The sequence below is a fragment of the Lissotriton helveticus genome, chromosome 1_1 (assembly GCF_964261635.1).
Source record: "Lissotriton helveticus chromosome 1_1, aLisHel1.1, whole genome shotgun sequence".
NCBI lineage: Eukaryota > Metazoa > Chordata > Amphibia > Caudata > Salamandridae > Lissotriton > Lissotriton helveticus.
In genome coordinates, this window is record NC_136057.1 from 1,324,158,295 (window position 1) to 1,324,177,722 (window position 19,428).

General features: G+C 47.6%; 1 protein-coding gene across 2 annotated transcripts in view; it reads left to right on the forward strand.

The window, feature by feature from the left end:
* Positions 1-19,428, forward strand: part of MCOLN1 (mucolipin TRP cation channel 1) — a 144,685-nt gene that overhangs the window by 120,484 nt on the left and 4,773 nt on the right. For both annotated transcript variants that reach the window (XM_078682153.1, XM_078682162.1), the window contains exon 12: positions 10,852-11,058. In XM_078682153.1, the coding sequence (XP_078538279.1) occupies positions 10,852-11,058 (207 nt within the window). The remainder of the gene's footprint in view (positions 1-10,851; positions 11,059-19,428) is intronic.

Below are 19,428 nucleotides of genomic sequence, written 5' to 3' on the forward strand. Positions count from 1 at the left end.
CTCTGGATTGCCACTCTGCGTCGGTTAGGGTCGAACAGCTGTGGTGTCTGGTGGTCTTTAAACCTGCACCATGAACACCCATATATGTTAATCTTCCCAATCCTTGCATTCAGAGAGGAGGTAGAGAGTGCTGCAGGATGTAAAACCTGCGTTCTGCCCTTTGGTGTGAAGTCTGGGATGCTGTGGCCATGTGAGAAAAGCATTGGCAAATGCAATATGTCAGGCTTGTAACTTAAAGTGCCTGGCTGCTTCCATCCATGTAATCCGTCATCCTTCCGTCCAGACACTCATCTGTGCACTTTCACTCTTGCATTCATGCACCTGTTCTTGCATTCACCCACTCACTTATCCACAATCCCAAAAACGTACTAACTTGCCAAGAGATACGGTAATATGTAAGCCATACTAATTGCCCTTGCTTCTACTTTCTGAGGGATGCGAGTTCGCTGTTTCTAGTGCCACTTCTAGTCTGTGAGGGGTGTGAGTGCTTCCAGTACTGTGTGTCTTCTGGTATGTGACGTCTAAGAGTGCCATTAGCAGTGTGAGATTGCTAGTGTGTGAATGCTGTGAGTAGTGTCACTCATTATGCCCCTAATAGGAGCCTCCGCTGTCCCAACCTGAATTTGGTCCTGTTCCTGCAACTAAAAGAGCCAGGAAAGGTGGACATTAGGTGTTAGGACAATGAGCTGGGCTTTTGCCTAGCCATTAAAACCAGGCTCTCTTAGCTTTGACTTCTAGATGACCTAGCTTCCTTCTCTCCTAGCGCTGGGATGCCTCTGGGTCGCCATGAGCTCTATAAATCCTATCATATAATAGCGTCCGCTTCCTCTACTTGTGAGCCCTAATGGACTGCTAACCACAGGCTTGGGGTAGGCAGAGATTCATTAATAACCCAGTGTGTCAACGTATTTACTTAGCGGAACCTTTGCCCAACTACCACTGCCAGACCACTGCATCCACCAACCCCCCCCTGCACAGATCACTCGCTCATCGTGTATTCACCTGGCTGCGTTTGTGGGCATCAGAGTTTAGTTCCACTGATGAACAGAGCCTGGTGTTCAGACACCCACTCCCTGCTTTGGGGCTCTTGCCTTGAGAGCTGCCCAGCGGTTCCAGCACCAGCTCGCCCTGGCCGCTGCGGATCCCAGTGCACCAACCCAAAGTTACTAGAGGTCCTCTGTGCACACAGCAGTGTCCTCCATTGGCAGGGCATGTTTGTGGCGCAGTGAGCTTGACAGGGGCAGCTGATTGTCGCCAGACAGAGTTGTTACTGTGGCAGAGATGTATAGAGAGTTTCATGTAATGCCATTACATGCCTTGTCCTGGCGATCGGATGTTTGACTCCCGGCAGGGCCACTCTAAGCATTATAGTGCTGCTAAGTTAGGAACTATTTTAAAGGGGTTAATGGCTAAACCTGGCTGTTACTAGCGATTCGAAACGCAAGGCATGTGGGAATGAGGCGCTCACTAACGCTGAATACAAATGATACTACTGTGGTGTGAACGGGCTCCGAGCTGAGCCGTGGATCACAGCAAGGGAGGATACACCGATTCTGAAACCGGCCGTCAATCCCTCTGTAGCGCTGAAGGCACCAGGCACTTTAATGCTCTCTTTTGTCCCCTCCCCCTCCTTGGCGAGTGCGGGGCAGGGGCTGCCTTAAACTGTTTGACTCCAGAGGTGGGTGGGGTGTGAGGGCAGGTACTTCTGCGACGGGTGAGTCTTTTTTTCAGCACCTTCACGCTTTTCTGTGAACTTCAGGTACTCACCCACCCCTATTTAAATGCAAAACCCTCTTTCAAATGCAAAACCCTCCGTGCAACAAAACAATGACCCGCCTGCCTCTTTTAGCGTGCTTTGGTTCTCGCCCCACACCCAAACGCAACCGCCGCATTGTCCTTCCCTAAAAGGCAGAGACGCTTTAGCTGTTGAAATGTAAGGACTAAAGGCCTCTCAGCGTGAATGTCCTCCCAGCAGCTCCTCGTCACACGGTCTGCTCCCACCATTTCTTTTTCTCCAGTTTGAAAGCTTTATTAAGAATAAAGGATATATAACAATAAGGTGATATCAGTAGATAAATGGAACTGAAATGCAGAAAGAAGCATATGAAAAAATCTACATGCTACTGTTGACAACACAAGGAATCTAAGCATTTCTAATATTTTTTTTTTTAAGGGGGGAAGGAAAGGAAGGGGGAAATAAGAACCATGCTATCCTAAGTCATGTTTATATAAAGATAAAACTGCAGATAAAGCAAATGCGCATTAACAGAAAAGAATACACAATATCTATAACTTCTTATAATATAACTAAACTGTGAATTTTAGAAAATGTATTTGGGTAATGCCTCTCTTGCCCATTATTAACACCAGCCTTTCCTGGTCGCAAATGACCTACCTCATCAATATTCATTAGGTAGGTCACAATTTGAGACCCATTGGGAATTGCCTGGAATCCTAGGGATGGTGGCCTGCTGGGGTCAGCAAACCACCATGTCTGTTGAGGCTTTTAAATAAAACATTTTTTTAATGAAATGCAGCCCATTTTCCTTGAAGGAAAACAGGATGCATTTTAAAAAGAATTAAAAATGAAAAACTGCCTTTTCATTTTTTAGGAGTAGGTAGTGGTCTGTGGAGCCACTGCCTGCTCTTAAAAAATGTTGGTGTCCACATTCACTAAAGGGAAGGGGTCCCTTTGGGATCCCCTTCTCTTTTCGAATGGGTTACCACCTCCTTCACGGAGTCTGTAAAATATGTAAGTTTTTCGACCACATTCGGTTCATAAAACATTCATACATGCCCCTGCGACTCGCTATTAGGAAGGGACGCTCCTGAAATGCCCCTTACCAATACCGAATCACATACCTATTTTACTAGTGGTAATATGTTACCATCAACCTCGCCCTACATCAAGAGAATGTACTCTGAGGGAGAGAGGGGAGGCCCATTAGGTATCCTGGTGAACCTATGTGGAAAAAATAGGCCTCTGTTGCAGTACCCCCCACTTTTTGACTGGCTTTTGGTGCAGCTATGACTGTAGAATACTGGGTCTCAGCTGTCCAGGTTCCCAGTATATGTGTTCTTTCCCTAAAAATGTGTCCACAATTGGCACATCTGCCACCAGTAAGTCCCTAGTAAGTGGTACCCTGAGTACCTAGGGCCTGGAGGCTGAAGAGGGTCCCCTGGGACCCCCTCACTCGTACCGTGCCACTGTCCTTGCAGCTGGCATGTCCCTGTAGGGTGAAAAAATGACCCCTCTAGCAGGCCTTGCCATCCGTAAGACAGGATGCACTATATCCCAGGTGTGGGCATATCTGCATGAGCAGATATGCCCCTACAGTATTCAGGTCTAATCCATAATATTGTAAGTACCAGGGAAGCCATGGCGACTACATGGGCTGGGTACGTGACAGCTCAAGTTCCACAGCACCATGATGGCTTCACTGAGCCTAGGAGTGTTCATTACCGAACAGCTCCTTGTAATAAATCCACACAGATGCCAGTGTAAGATTTATTAAAACGTACTCAGGGGGTACCTCAGAGGTGCCCCCTGAAAACCTACCGACCCTAGTGTCGGCACTGACTGGTTTTAGGCAATCTGCCACACACAGGCATGTTTCTGGGCCTGGGGTGGCGAGCCTCAGCTCTCTGGGACAAGAAACAATGCACATCGTGGGTAGAGGTATCAAACCTCCTCCTCCAGGATGGGCCAGTGCTCTAAGGGGAAGATTCAAAGGCCTGCTGCCTTTGTAATGCACCCCCAGCCTCTGCTGCTAGCAGCAGATGGCAGCCCCCATCATCAATCAATTCGATCAACACACAAGAAGCCGTAATTAAATACCTAATTGACCTCTTGGACAGTAACATCAACTACTCTAGCATAAAGGTGCATTTTGCTGCCATAGTAGCATACACGAGGGAAAACATGCAAATGTTTCTCCACAAGCCCCACCTAGAGTAAACCCAGTTCCTGTATGGAGCCTAAATACAGTACTTGCTCAACTAGTGGCAAAACCCTTTAAGCCCATGCATGCAGCGGACCTCAAACACATTACTCTAAAGACAAAATTTCTGATCGCTATTACTTCCCTACGAAGAGTAAGTGAGCTACAGGTTCTAACAATACTGGAACCATACTTACAAATCCACAAGGATAATGTAATCTTAAAAACAAACCCACACTTCTTACCAAAGGTGGTATCAAAATATCACTTAAATCAAAATATCATCCTGCCAGTTTTTTTCAAAAAACCCAAAAACAAAAGGAGAAAGAGGCCTCCATACCCTAGATGTAAGGAGAGCATGCTGTATCATCTGCAAAAGACAGAACAAATAGGTAAAAGAAAACAGTTGTTTGTCGCCAACGCACATAACCAATACAGAATCACCGGTCACAAAGGCTACAATTTCACAATGGATCGTACAAACCATCCAATCATGTTATGCCTATGCCAAAAAAGAACTAACAATGTGACCTACAGCTCACTCCACTAGAAAGAAGGGAGCAACCCTAGCTTTCATGGCCAATGTACCCATTGACACTGTTTGTGCAGCAGCAACATGGGCATCACCACACACTTTTACACACACTTTTACAGAACATTACTGTGTGGACATATAAATGAGTAAGGAAGCTCAAATTTGACAGAAGGTGCTTAAACACCGGTTTGCAAGGTCTTCCTCTCACCACAACCTCCCAAGCACGGGAGAAACCGCTACATAATCTAATGGACAGCATGTGCATCCAGAAAAGGATTCATGCTGCAAAACAAAATGGTTACTTACCAGTAGGAGTAGTTTTGCAGCTTGAAGAATTTTCTGGATTCACATGCGACCCACCCGGCCTCCCCTACAAGGAAAAAAAACAGGTGGGGAAGTAAATGATTACATCTGTTATTTAACAACCATCTCAAGGACTACAAAATAGAAATTAAAACAGAAAAAAGAATCCGAAGATGGCTACCACGCACGTCGACCTCCAGGATACCGTCTGACGTCACACAGGATGTACCTGGCACCAAATGGTGGTCAACTGTGACCAAAACAAGAGGGAAAAAAAACAGACAATTCCGGATCCAACCCCTAGATGGCGGAATAATACACAGCATATGAATCCAGAAAATTCTTCAAGCTGCAAAACTACTCCTACTGGTAAGTAACCATTTTGTTACTTCTGCAAAGACTGGGATTGACAGGGATTGCCAAAAAATTACATCTATGCTCATAAAAGATAAAACCTTTCTTGGGAGCCACAATGAACGAGTGACCAGCAAAGCTAATCCAACTAAGAGTGATTGCATTGTAAGGACTCCTTTCCCATTACCAGACTCCGTGTCCTCTGACAGTGAAAATTATTATGAAATTGTTGAATATGATCAGGGCCACCGGAATTATGCGATTTTGCGACTAGTATTTTCTACATAATTTAGCATTTGCCAAATCTATTATCTACTTCATAATTTGCAGATTTCAGCAAAAAAGTCATTCTTGAGCTCCAACGGCCCAAATGTTATTAAAAACACTGTAACACATGTTGCTACACAGCATAAGGCCCTTTACAATGGTTGACTAGTCATCTTTCTGTTGCTTATTTTAAACAATTTGCCAAAGTGGTACTAGTGAGGTGAAACCTAATTTGCCTTTTGTTGCTGCATTATTTAGTCAAACCTGTTGCATAATTTGTTCCTCCCCTGTCACATAATCCCAAAGGCAGTGGGCTTGATGGCATCTTGAATTGCAATTGCACAAAATGCTTGCCTTTATTTGCACTTGCTACTGGAGTGTCTGTCCAGGCAATGGTCCCAAGTGACTGGTCAGTGGGAAGGTGTAGTGTTGGGTGAACCCACAGTTCAACAGAATCTAAGATGGTAAAACAACAACAACAACTTGTAATGTGCTTCAGGAGTACTCTCAGAAATGGAGAACACCATTGTTGATTTATTGACCACCTAAGAAAACACAAAATGATCAAGCTTTGCCTTTAGGTACCCATGTCTGCAGTCTACTGGCAACATTTAATGGGTGAAATGGACAGGGATATTGGCATACATTTTCCTCCACTACTTATTCTGTATGTTGTGAGGAAAATGAGCCAAACGTCCATAAGACTAATTCTTATTCCTTCAACATGGCCCAGACAACCATTATATGTCCATTCAGCCACACAAAATGTTATCCTGAGAGCAGACTTTCTAACTCCGCATCGGGGGCTACTACGGCACCCAAATCTCAAGGGAATGTATCTTAAGATTTTACATGTAAGATTTAAGTCTCTAAATATCTGCAACTTCCTGAGGGGTGTATACTCATTTTGTGGGATGCGCATAGGCCTTCTGTAAAAACGTATTTCTTTGTTGAGAGTTAGTGTATTGAAAGCTGATTACAATGGAGTAGCCTTTCATTCATAAAAAAATCAACTGATCCGGAGGACGAACTAGCATTTCTTGAAGATGGTAGTCAGTCCGACCATTGACCTACTGATCTTCTTTCCACTCCCTCAGTCAGTTGCAGAAAGAGCATTATACACATTCTGAGTGCATGTATCAATCACTCCAAACATATACTCATAACGAAACAACTGTTTATTGCTTTTGCTAAACCCCAGTTGGATAATTCTGTTTCTTAGTCGGGCTTGCAAGATGGCTAGGTGAGTGTATTCAGGTTTGTTTTGCTTAAGCCCAACAAACACTTTATGCTGTGCCTAGAACGCATTACACGCACAAAAAAGCCACTATAGCCTTCCTTGGGAATATATTGCTTGCAGCCATCTGTAAAGCAGGTACATGGCCTACTTCACACATCTCTACAAGCATTACTATGTACTGTACACATTGCTGCCGATCAAAGGAGCACAGGTCTGGCAAACAGTCATTAGAACATTGTTCCAAGCATAATCATGTTCGCAAGCCACCGCTTTAGAGAACGACTACTGTTTTTCAGTCTAACCAAGCATGTGATCTACAGCTACACATGCTACAAGTGGTAAATATTACCAGTAACTTTGTAGCTTGTAGTGGATTTACATGCTTCCTCCCACCTCCTGGGATACGTGCTTGTGTTTCAGATGTTTCCTATTATTACGCATACATTTTTAACATCTTCTCCTTACACTTGTAGAGCAACACTGTCCTGCTTCACTTAACAGACATTCACTCACCCTTTTGGGGGAAAAACAGTCCGTCTATGGTGGAGGCTTTGTCCTGGAGTATTTTAGGCGTTGGGCAACTTGCTTCCACTGGTATGCCACTGACCTGCTCATAAAATGATGAAACTGTGTCTGTGTCTGGTCGTGCATTGTATTGGGCAGCTTGACAGGTTAATGTTTCAGACAGAATCTTCAGAACTTTTATAACCCCACCCCGCCCTCTCACCCCCTCCATTCTCTTCCCCTGAGTGGTGAGTGCCAATGATTACTCCTGTTCAGCAGGATGGTCATGGGGATCAATTCAAAGCTACATTAAGCTAATGATTAGATTTGAAAATTTGGACATGATGGATGTTTTTGGCTTGACTAATGGGCGGGGTGATTCAGTGGAATTGGGTGGTGTTTGGGGAGTCACTTTTTTCTTGCATTCTGCTCTTTCTTCTTCTTGTCCTGGTGCCCTGTTTTCACACTCCGTGCATCTCCATGAGGTTTCCTTTATTACGGCTTGTCCCTCCTTTTTAGGTCGAGGACCTAAAGGCTGCGCATGCGCAGTCTGGGGTCGGAGATTTAATGTCTCTTAGTAGCGCTGTTAAACCCGCCTCCCTGCCTCGTCTCTCCTCCATTGGCTGGCTTCCTAAACGGAGGCCAGCCATTGGAGGAGAGATGCGTCACTCCAATTTAGCCCCGTCTTTTTCGGATTCGGGGGCGTAAGTTTTGCTGTTCTTTAGACAGTGACGTTGTCTGTCACTCAGAACCACAAAACGACGCCCCCGATTCCGAAAAATTCGGAAGCTTGCGGCCGCCATTTTTTTCTCGTCTGCGGTGAGAATCGATTGTTCCTTTAGCCCTTCTTGCTTGCACACCCGGCTCTGCAATCCGCAGACACCCGGTTCTGCCGCCCTTAGTTCTGCCCTCTTACTGCCCTGTGCACACCCAGCTCTTCAATGTCTGGTTTTAACCCCTCCCCTGCCTGGGCACTCTCAGCTCTTCACTCTGAGAGTTTGCAGCGCGGCTTCCATTTTTTCCCAAACTTGTCCGGGATGTCGCCTCCGCCCTGCAGCACGGTGGGTAAGTTGTGGTTAAAGGTCTCCTTAAATGTTGGTATGATGCACTTCCTTCTACTAGGCGATGTTAATGTGGACTGCAACTGTAACTGTAACTGGGGGCATAGTTTACTCTGTGTGTGTATTCTCCTCAAATCGCTGTGGGAATTTCATTTTGCATATTGGTATGTTTGCGTACTGCATTTGAACGTTCTAGTCCTTTAGGCGCTACTATTTGCTCCGCGGTGAGTGTGAGTGGGTGTTGGGGGGCGGGGGTACCCATTAACTTGCTTGCTTGGTCTTGGGTTATCATTGCGGTCTTAGTTCCCATGTTTTCAGCCTAAAATAAGGCTGCTCTTGCATGCGGGTGCGGCAGTGTGCTGTGCCTGCAGCAGCCCGAGGCTGCCAGGCGCTGGGAAGGTGCCCGAGAGCAAGGAGGCGTCCCCACCGACCCGCCATAGCCGGGGGCTGACGAGCTGGAGCTGGTACAGCTAACAGAGTGAGAGGGCAGCCGTCGGGACGCAAGGGGTTAACGCCGTCACTTGGAAGCAGACGGCCGAGGCACCGCATCACCAGCACTGCGGCGATGATCGCCCACCAGAGACATGAGGAGACCTTCATCAATTAAAACTAACCAGGACACCTCTGCTTGCCGGCCCTGCGAGGCGGCCCCGGCGGCGGCGTGACACGCCAGCCTCCCCGGGCCCCCAGACACTCCCCCATACCGGAAAACGAGGCATCCCGTGCACTGACTGCCTGTTCGGGCTCCCAGCGCTCCCACCCACCAGATAATGGGGGGCCCCTGCACTGACCGCCTTCTCGGGCTCCCACCGCCCACACCCACCAGAAAATGGGGGACCCTGTGCATTGAAAGCATTCTCGGGCTCAGTGCTCCCTCCCTCCCCTCACCATAAAATGGGGGACCATGTGCCTTAACTGACTTTTTGGGTTCACAGGATATCCCCCCTCCCCACCACCAATTTCCCTATAATGGGGGATCTCATGCACTGACAGCCTGCTCAGGCTCCCAGCACTCCACAACACATAATAGGAAACCCCATCTACTTACTGCCCTCTCAGATCAGCACAGCCCCCTTACCGCACACAGAGGGTCCCTGTACATGGTTAGCTTCTCAGGCACCCTGATGTCCCCCATTCCCGCGCCACAGTTATTGGATGACTCGTGCACCGGCACCCTCCTTTATTCTCCCTGCTCCTAGGTCCGCTCCCCCTGGTTCCACCCTGCCCGGTTACATCTGCCTCTTCTCAACGCTGTAGATAGTTGGAGATTAAGTGATTTGTCCAGAATCACATATGTTGTGCAGACGCCGAGCTGGTTCCCCAGCTCCAAAGTCGCGAGCTCTGGCCGTTGCGCCACATCCTCCTCTCTTCTGCCTTTCGCCTCGCCCATGCCCTTACTTCCCTCATCATTTCTCTCCTCTTTTCCCCCTCGCGTACCTCTTTCTCTCCACGTGCTCTCCTTTCTCCGTTGCACGGCCCTCCCTCCCCCTGTTTATTCTCCCTGCTCCTAGGCCCGCTCCCCCTGGTTCCACCCTGCTCGGCCGCATCTGCCTCCAGGGTTGTGCGAGGGGGTCATCAATCTTAGGGCAGACATTTGAGGGGGGCGCTTTCTGGATCTTGAGCCTGAAATACTCGCTATAAGGTACGGATCATCCAGGATGGAACAGTAATGCGAATCTTAAAATGTGACCGATATTTGATGAGCCCCACAAAGTGGAACTCTCTCACTACCTCACTCTCTATCTCACTACCTCACAACTTCACTCTCTCTCTCTCTAACTCACTACCTCACTCTAGCTCTATCTCACTACCTCACTCTCTCTCTTTCTATCTCACTAACTCACTTTCACTCTCTTTCACTACCTCACTCTCTCTCTATCTCACTATCTCACTACATCACAACCTCACTCTCTCTGTTTCTAGCTCACTACCTCAGAACATCCCTCTCCCTCACTACCTCAGAACATCCCTCTCCCTCACTACCTCACTCTTTCACTACCTCACTCTCTCGGTCTCTCACTACCTCACTCTCTCTCTACCTCACTCTCTCTCTATCTCACTACCTCACTCTCTCTCTGCTAATGCAAAAGGTCTCGCATATGCAAGCAATTAAGCTATTGCCAATATAAATGACACTGCCATTTATTTAGGGATACAAAAAAAAATGAGCAATGCCAATAGCTCTACCTATAATATTGCCGAGACCATTGCATTGTAAATGCTTGTTGCCTTTGCTTTCAGTTCTACTTCTTGTCTGTGTCTAAGTGCAATTTTCTCCCTCCCCATACATCTCTATTTGAGGTTTCTTTTACAATGGCATGTCCCTGTTCTCCCTCTCAATGTACCTTTTTGATGTTTCCTGTTCAATGACATGCCCAATCTCTTTAGTTGCAGTTCCACCCCTTGTTTATGATGTCAGTTCCTCTTTAATGATATATCTTCTCTTTGCTTGCAGTTTCACTCCTTATCAGTATTTCTTGGGTGTCTGCTTCTGCTCTGTGCATCCCCGCGAGTCTTCTCTTAAACTGACCTTTCCCCAGTCTTTTATTGCTGTTGGATTCCTTGCCACAGTGTCCAATTATTCTTCCCCACCCCCACACTCTGTGCGCTTCTTATACAATTACATGTTCTCCTCATGTCTTGCAGTTCCGTTCCTTGTCCATGGTATCAGAGTGCCTCTTTTCGCTCATCAATGGAGATGACATGTTTGTAACGTTTGCGGAGATGCAGCAGAACAGTTACCTGGTGTGGCTTTTCAGCCAGGTCTACCTCTACACCTTCATCAGCCTCTTCATCTATATGGTGCTCAGCCTCTTCATTGCCGTAATCACTGGTTCCTACGAAACTATCAAGGTGAGTATGTCGAGAACAACTGTCCACTTGTATGACCAGACCTGGTGTGGTGCAGGGGTATCTATCGAATGTAATTGAGACATTGCTCATCAGCCCTGTTTGAGCCACTGCCTTGAAAAGATTGGTAGTGAATGTTCCTCACTTCCCTCCTGATGCCCCAAGAGGGGGCAAATGCATGTTTAGTGTCTCACCTTTCTCTAATAAAGATCAGGACCAGCAAACCGGGCACAGGACATCCATACTCTAAAAACCAACCAGTGCCTGGGTGTTTGAATGTTGTGTTAGCATTTCAGAAGATTGTGGCTTCTGCCGGTCTGGCTGGCGCGCGGGATTTGGTGTAGATGTAAATCATTTGTGTACTTATTGGTGCAAGAAAGAAAATAATGATTTGTTCTTATTAGTGCATACTTTCATTGCTATGTCCAGAAAGGTGTTTGCTATATTAATTGTGTAGGCCCTTAAAACAGGGTTTCAGAAACAATGGGATTATTTTTCAGGCCTAGTTGGCTTGGAGAGTTTAGAGGGATCATCAGATTGGAGTTGCTGCTCTGGACAGGTTGCTTCCAGATGGATGCAGCTGAAGTTAGTGCTGCTGACTTCCAGGCTAGTAGTGGTGTGGTGAGAGTTGAGTTCGCTGCAACTGTTAAGTAACAGGTTGGTTAATAGTTTTCCTTGCTGGGATGGCACAATGCCATTTTATGGTAGGGTTAGAGGCCTGCATGACATGGCTAGAGAGACTGACATTAGGGTGAGATGTGCCTCTGTTTGTTATGAGATAATTCAGCAGTGCTCACTCCAGTATCAAGATCAGTGGCAGCGATGCTATTTCACAGTTATGTTAAAAAACAGGCAAAGGAAGAGTTTGAATTAGTTGTTCTATTATCTCAGTCTACACAATTCCCTATTTGTTCATTTTGATAACTTTATTTCGGTCGTAGACCATAAAAGTGCAGATAAAATACATACAAGCGCTAAGATAAAATGCATAAATAGTTAAGAACATTGAGTTAAAAAATTATTAAATAGTAAGTTATCAAAAAAGAAAGGAGGTAGCGATCAACACCGTTTATCACAGTTAATCAGGGTAGACCTTCTGCGCCACATACCATGTAGGAAGCGGGAAACCGAGAACACAATAAGGGGGGAGGTGTCATGTCTTAAGATTCTGCAGGCTTGTGCACATTGTTTTAGTCCCAAATTTCTGCACAGCGGTGCCAACCAGCATCTCCGTGTTTTACTATATGCTGGGCAGAAGAACAAAACATGGACAATGTCTTCTTTACTGCTATTACAAGCTGGGCAGATTTCATCTTCTCGTCCGGCCCATGTACAAGTCCCTATATGAACCATTCCTGCCAGTGCCTTTTTGATGTGTATTGGTGTCCATAATGTAAATCTGATTCCATTCTGAAAGATTGGGACATGAGTGTGGACTGGTTTGAAGCACAAACCGTGCATAGCCATCTTGAGACTTGCAGGTGCCTCCAAATTATTAGAAGGCGCTTAGCAGTCATTCCCAAAACAGCTGTGAAATCCATATTTTAGTGGCCATAATGCCGTATAAAAGTAGTAACTGAATTCATGTGTGTTGGCCACGGTTGGATCAGTGGCTAAAAAAACTTGCTGTGTCTTATTCAATTTGATATGATTGGTGGTATCAGCCGTCAGATTCGAGAAACAAAAGAACACTTTATAGGATGTATTTTCACTTTGTTAGCCTCTTTACTTCATTAATAGCAAGAGCCTTATATGGGCTGTCATGCATTTGAGAAGATTTCTGTAGCGCACTCTGACCCCTCATCGTCTTGGATCTGTTCATGTAGCTGACTTATTATCTTTGTGACGCCTCCTAGTAGGATGGTTAGGGTGAAGCATTAAACCTGGAGTTGATAGTGATACTGGTAACAGGAAAAACTGGTCATTATCCAGTATTTGGGTGTCTTTCATAGATTCACATGCCTGAATCATTCCCCGTCGTCGAGACGGGAGCCTCCGGTATATAAAAAAGTAATGTCCTAGAGACATACATAGAGAGAATAGGCCTAAAGGTCTCACCTTAGTAGCCTATCCACGTCCTTTTGTAGGAAGGACCAAACAGAGCAGGCCCCAAGGGTCCCACCTTGGTGGCCTATCTGGGTCCTTTTGTAAAAAAGGACCAAATAAAGTGAAACAGCCAATCAGCTACTACCTCCTTCTAGAACCTTCCTGTCAGGAGCCCAAGTCTCTCAGATTTTCTACCGCACGTTGTGCTAGGGAGTCTCCACCTGAGCTCTCCTCAGGAAATTTATTTTCTTCATAAAAACGAATTATTAATCTTTTCAGAGCATGTCTGAAGGTCAGAAGAAAGGTCTGTTCAGGGCCTGTTCTTCCTGCAGCAAGAAGAGGCTTCACATCGACGATAAACATGATAGATGTTTATATTGTCTTTACCCTCACCACCAGGCCAAGGAATGCAAAATCTGCCGGACCTTCTCTAACAAGACCCTCAAGGACCGGGAAGGTCGACTTCTGTTGTGGCTCAACAGGCTCAAGACCAAGACTGCTGACTTGGCATCAGAAGGTGAGAGTGGGTCCGGAGCGTCCCAATTTTCTTTGAAGAGGCCAAGGGTTTCTTCCCCTAGCCCCACAGACACCCCTCCTATGAAGACTTCTAAAAAGTCCTCAGAGGGCAAGCCATCTGTGTCTGTCAAGGACCCGCCTGTCTCCAGGAAGGTGCCACTGGTCCTGGCGACGACGACGACATCTACGGTGCTTTCAGCACAGAAAACTGTCTCGACGTCGACGACGACAGTGTCGACGACGACGGCATCGTCGACCTACTCCTCGACCACGAGGATGACGCCTTCGTCGTCGTCGAGCAGACCTACGTCGTCGACCATTCCGGTCACTCCGTCGACGACGACGAGACCATCGTCGAAGTCATCGACGACGACGACCCCGTCGACGAAGTCGGCACCGTCGACGAAACAAATCTCGTCGACGAAGATCATCCCGTCGACGATGGGTAAACCGTCGACGGCGAGTGCACCGTCGACGATGGGGACCTTACCGTCGACGAAGCTGCTGTCGATGAAGACATCGTCGTCACAACCACCGTCGACGACGACAAACCTCTCGTCGACGAAAATGCCTACCAAGGCACCGTCGACTCCAGCATTGCCATCTACAGGACCATGGAAGGAGTCTGCACTCCTATCCCATGCTATGGATGCCTTTCCACCGCAAGTGAGCCACGTCATGGTAAAAATTACTAAAAAGCCAATTACGCCGAGTCAGACGTCACCAGGCAGGATACAACAACTACCACCTGCCTGTATACTACAAGGTCAGGAGTCGGACGAGGACTCCTTTACGCAAGCTACTAGCCCGTCGGATCTAGTGCTGAAATGTCAAACCACAGATGAGGAGCCGGAAGAGGAGGAAGACCTTCCTGAACAACAGGTCCACCCTCCGCCTCAGTCTCAGGTTACTCCTATGGTGTGCCTTCCGGCTTCTATAGTCTCGGACCTGCAATACCTTATTAAGGATTATAAGGAAAGGTTCCCGGAGAAGCATTCCGCGCCAGCACAGGCGCCAACACCTTCTTCTCGCCATAGACCCACTCCTCTGGTCATTCCACAGACACAGGTGCCCATTCAAACTGTTTCCTCATCTGAGGAAGAAGAACGAGAACAAGAGGAAGGGGAAGTGGATGACGACCAATCGGACCCTGACGCTGATCAAGACTATGTGGCACACTCTCCAGCCTCTCCAGCTCCACAAACTTCGGAGTCTCCACCTGCAGACATCGGTGGCTTTCACAACATCATGGAGCGGGCTGCCAAGAGATTCCACATGTCCATGGAATCTCAGGAGACAGAATGTTTCCTTTATGACTTTAAGGAACCCACAAAGAAAATTTCAAGGTCGATACCAATTATTGAATACATCTGGAAGCAGGGCAAGCAAATCATGCAATCACCCGCTTCTGTACAGGTGGTGGTGCCCAGGCTTGATAAGAAATATAAAGCCACATCAACGGCGCCGGTATGCCTGACTGGTCACCCCAAACCAGATTCCGTAGTGACTCAGGCGGCGCAGAAGAACTCAAGGAATCCGGCCTCGCCTTTATCGACGCCACCGGATAAAGAGGGTAAAAAACTGGATGCCGTGGGCAAACGGTTTACGACCACATCAGCTATGACTGTTAAAGTGGCTAATTCTATTGCTCTACTTGGCCGTTATAATCGCCAACTATGGGCGGACATTGCGCCCTATCTGTCAAATCTGCCGTAAGATGTCAGAGAAGAGGCACATTCACTTCTTTTGGAGGGACAAACCTCTGCCTCAGAAATTATCGACTGTGCCATTGATGCCGCCATGACTGGCTTTCGGCAACTGGCGGGAGCTGCAGTCCTGAGGCGACAGGGCTGGCTCAAGGCCACCACTTTCCGCCAGGAGGTGCAAACCAGGATCTTGGACATGCCTTACGATGGCCAGCATCTGTTTGGTGAACAAATTGATACGGCCCTTACCACCATTAAAAAGGACACAGATACCGCCAAGGCTTTGGGTACTCTACAATTTCGGTCCCAGTCCTTTCGTGGCCAAAGGGGAAGAGGACAACCTTCATACAAAGGTTCCTTTCAGAATCGGTCTTCGTACTCGTATTCACAGTCCAAGCCGCAATTCCAACAGCGACAACCCCAACAGGGAAGGCAGTCTTCCTATGGAAGATCCAATTGCAAAGGAAAGGGACAAAAACGGCCTGCTGGCAACAGACAATGACTTGTCTCCCTGGCTAGCCCCTCCACCACTACATTCTTTAAGACTTGGAGGGAAACTAACATACTTCCTACGAAATTGGCAATCCATAACGACGGATCGTTGGGTTCTCCAACTCATTCGTTTTGGACATTCCCTAGAATTCACCTCTACTCCCCCAACAACACCTCCGTGCCACCGTTCGCACAGGCACCTGCGATTACTTCTTCAGGAAATAACTTCTATGTTGCAGAAGGGAGCGATAGAGAAAGTTCCACGGGCCCACATGAATCAAGGTTTCTACTCCCACTTCTTCCTAATCCACCAAAAAGGAAAGAAGTGGAGACCGATCCTGGATCTCAGGGCACTCAACGTGTTCCTAAAGAAACAATCGTTCCGTATGGTGACTTTGCAAGAAATCCTGGGTCTTCTGGAGGAAGGGGACTACATGACGTCTTTAGACCTTCAGGACGCCTACTACCATATACCTATTCTCAAAGGACACAGAAAGTTCCTCAGGTTTGCGGTGGCAGGACACCACTACCAATTTCGTGTCCTTCCATTCGGTCTCAAATCGGCCCCGAGGATATTTACGAAATGCCTGTCTCCAGTGGCAGCGTTCCTTCGTCAGCAAGGCCACCAGGTGTTTCCATACCTAGACGACTGGTTGGTGAAGGCACCGACGGAGGCCGGCGCAGCCTCATCCTCCAGCGCCTGTCTGGATATTTTCCACCGCCTGGGACTGACCCTCAACGCCGCAAAGTCGGTTCTGGAACCCAACAGAGTCATCACGTTCCTTGGAGCAACTCTGGATACGGAGCGGGTCAGAGCTTTCCCCTCTCGGGAGAGAAAGAACAAACTCATCTCCTTAGCCAAGGCAGTGGCTTCGAGGAAGACTCTCCCAGTCCGCACGTTCAAGTCCCTCCTTGGGATGATGTCTTCATGCATACTGCTCATTCCGCACTGCCGTCTGAAAATGCGTCCTCTTCAGGAAGCACTAACAAGACAATGGACGCAAGCCACAGGTTCTTTCGAGGACCGCATACGAGTCACTCGACCCATTATCAACCATTTGCAATGGTGGATGTCACTCCGCCATCTGTCGAAGGGTTTGCCATTCCTACTCCCAGCGGAGCCGCATGTAATAACTACGGATGCGTCACTGGAAGGCTGGGGGGCAGTCCTCCAGGAACTACAAATCAATGGGAAATGGACGACACAAGAAACAAGACTGCATATCAATCTGTTGGAATTACGAGCAGTTTTCCTAGCTCTCCAATCGTTTCTCCCACGCATTCGTCAATCCCCGGTGCTCGTCAGGACGGACAACACCACGACGATGCATTACCTGAACAAACAGGGGGGGACACGTTCGATCTCATTATCAAGAGAATCGCAAAGAATTTGGAATTGGCTTCTACAACACAGCATAGAATTAAAAGCGGAGTATGTCCCGGGCAAGGACAACGTTTTGGCGGACGCACTGAGCAGAGAGACGTCTCCTTCCCACGAATGGGAATTGGACATGGAGGTGCTGAACCATATCTTCGAGGAGTGGGGCACTCCCGCCATAGACCTCTTTGCCACCAGAGAGAACGCCAAATGCCCAAGCTTCGCAAGCAGGCATCACCACTCAGGAACCCTCGGGAATGCATTTTCCATCGCATGGCGCAACGTCTTTGCGTACGCCTTTCCGCCATTCCCACTAATACCCAGGGTCCTCAGAAAGATGAAATCGGAACCCTGCACTCTGATCCTCATTGCTCCAGCCTGGCCGAGGCAGCACTGGTTCACGGAACTTCATCGCCTATCTGCCCGGCCTCCTCTTCGCCTGAAGCAGTTTCCGGCCCTGATCACGATGTCTCAAGGGCAGGTTCTCCACCCGAACCTGAGCTCTCTGAAATTGTCAGCCTGGCTCCTGAATACCGCGAGTTCAGCCACCTGAGCATCCCGCAGGATTGCAGAGATGTCCTTGCAAAAGCTAGAGCTGTCAGCACTAACAAAACATACTCACTAAAATGGAAGCGATTCTGTTCCTGGTGTGTGGATCATGGCTTGCATCCCTTCCATGCCACTCCACAACAGCTGCTGCCATACTTGTTACATCTTGCGCAATCAGGCCTTGCGCATACATCCATCAAAGTGCATCTTGCAGCAATTTCAAGGTTCACGAGAACGGCTACGGGCCCTTCTTTGTGGGCGGACAGACTCATCAAACAATTCCTGAAAGGTTTATATAGGTCCTTTCCACGACCGCGACCTGTTCCTCCATCGTGGCACCTGAATGTGGTCCTTCATCAACTAATGAAGCATCCCTTCGAACCCATCCATAAGGCAGACATCAAGTTCCTATCTTGGAAAACGGCCCTCCTCCTGGCACTAACCTCTGCTAGAAGGGTCAGTGAATTGCAGGCTCTATCTGTTCAGGATCCTTTCCTTCAATTTCGAGAGGACAGAGTAATTCTGAGGACTAACCCTCGTTTCATTCCAAAAGTCCCCTCGGACTTCCATCTTAACGAACCAGTGGTGCTTAGATCGTTCTTTCCGAATCCTACCACGGCAGCCGAAAGAACTCTACATTCTCTAGATCTGAAGAGGTGCCTTAAATTCTACATTGATAAGACACAACACTTTCGAAAGTCAACACAGCTCTTTATTGCCTTTAGTAGACCAAGACTGGGCATGCCCCTGACGAAGCAGAGCATCTCAAGATGGATCTCTTCTGCGATCACCTTTTGTCACGACAAGGCTGGGCGACCTTTAGACTCACGTGTTAAAGCTCATTCGACTAGAGCCATGTCCACATCGGCAGCGTTGTTCGCTGGAGTGCCGATATTGGACATTTGCAGAGCGGCGACGTGGAAGTCCCCGCACACCTTCACCAGGCACTACTGCCTGGATACTGAGCTGATGAAGGATGCAGCAGTGGGCCGAGCAGTGCTTCGCCATCTATTTCAGTAAGGTGAGCCCTACTACATCCCTCCATCCTTTACGGGTATGCACATTCTCTTACTGTATGTATATTGCATTGCATTTTGTGATTTATGGTCATGTGATATACTTTATCTACATGCTTGTACCTGATGTTCACACAGAATGTGCTTTATGTATTGCTCGCTACTCTGATTCAGGCATGTGAATCTATGAAAGACACCCAAATACTGGATAAGAAATGCGTTACTTACCTGTAACTGCAGTTATCCAGTATTAGTGTCTTTCATAGATTCACATGCACCCTCCCGCCTCCCCTGGCAGGGCTCACCTTTCTCTCTAAGGAGTTTACGCCTAACTAGCTTGGTGCGTACGAAAATCTGAGAGACTTGGGCTCCTGACAGGAAGGTTCTAGAAGGAGGTAGTAGCTGATTGGCTGTTTCACTTTATTTGGTCCTTTTTTACAAAAGGACCCAGATAGGCCACCAAGGTGGGACCCTTGGGGCCTGCTCTGTTTGGTCCTTCCTACAAAAGGACGTGGATAGGCTACTAAGGTGAGACCTTTAGGCCTATTCTCTCTATGTATGTCTCTAGGACATTACTTTTTTATATACCGGAGGCTCCCGTCTCGACGACGGGGAATGATTCAGGCATGTGAATCTATGAAAGACACTAATACTGGATAACTGCAGTTAC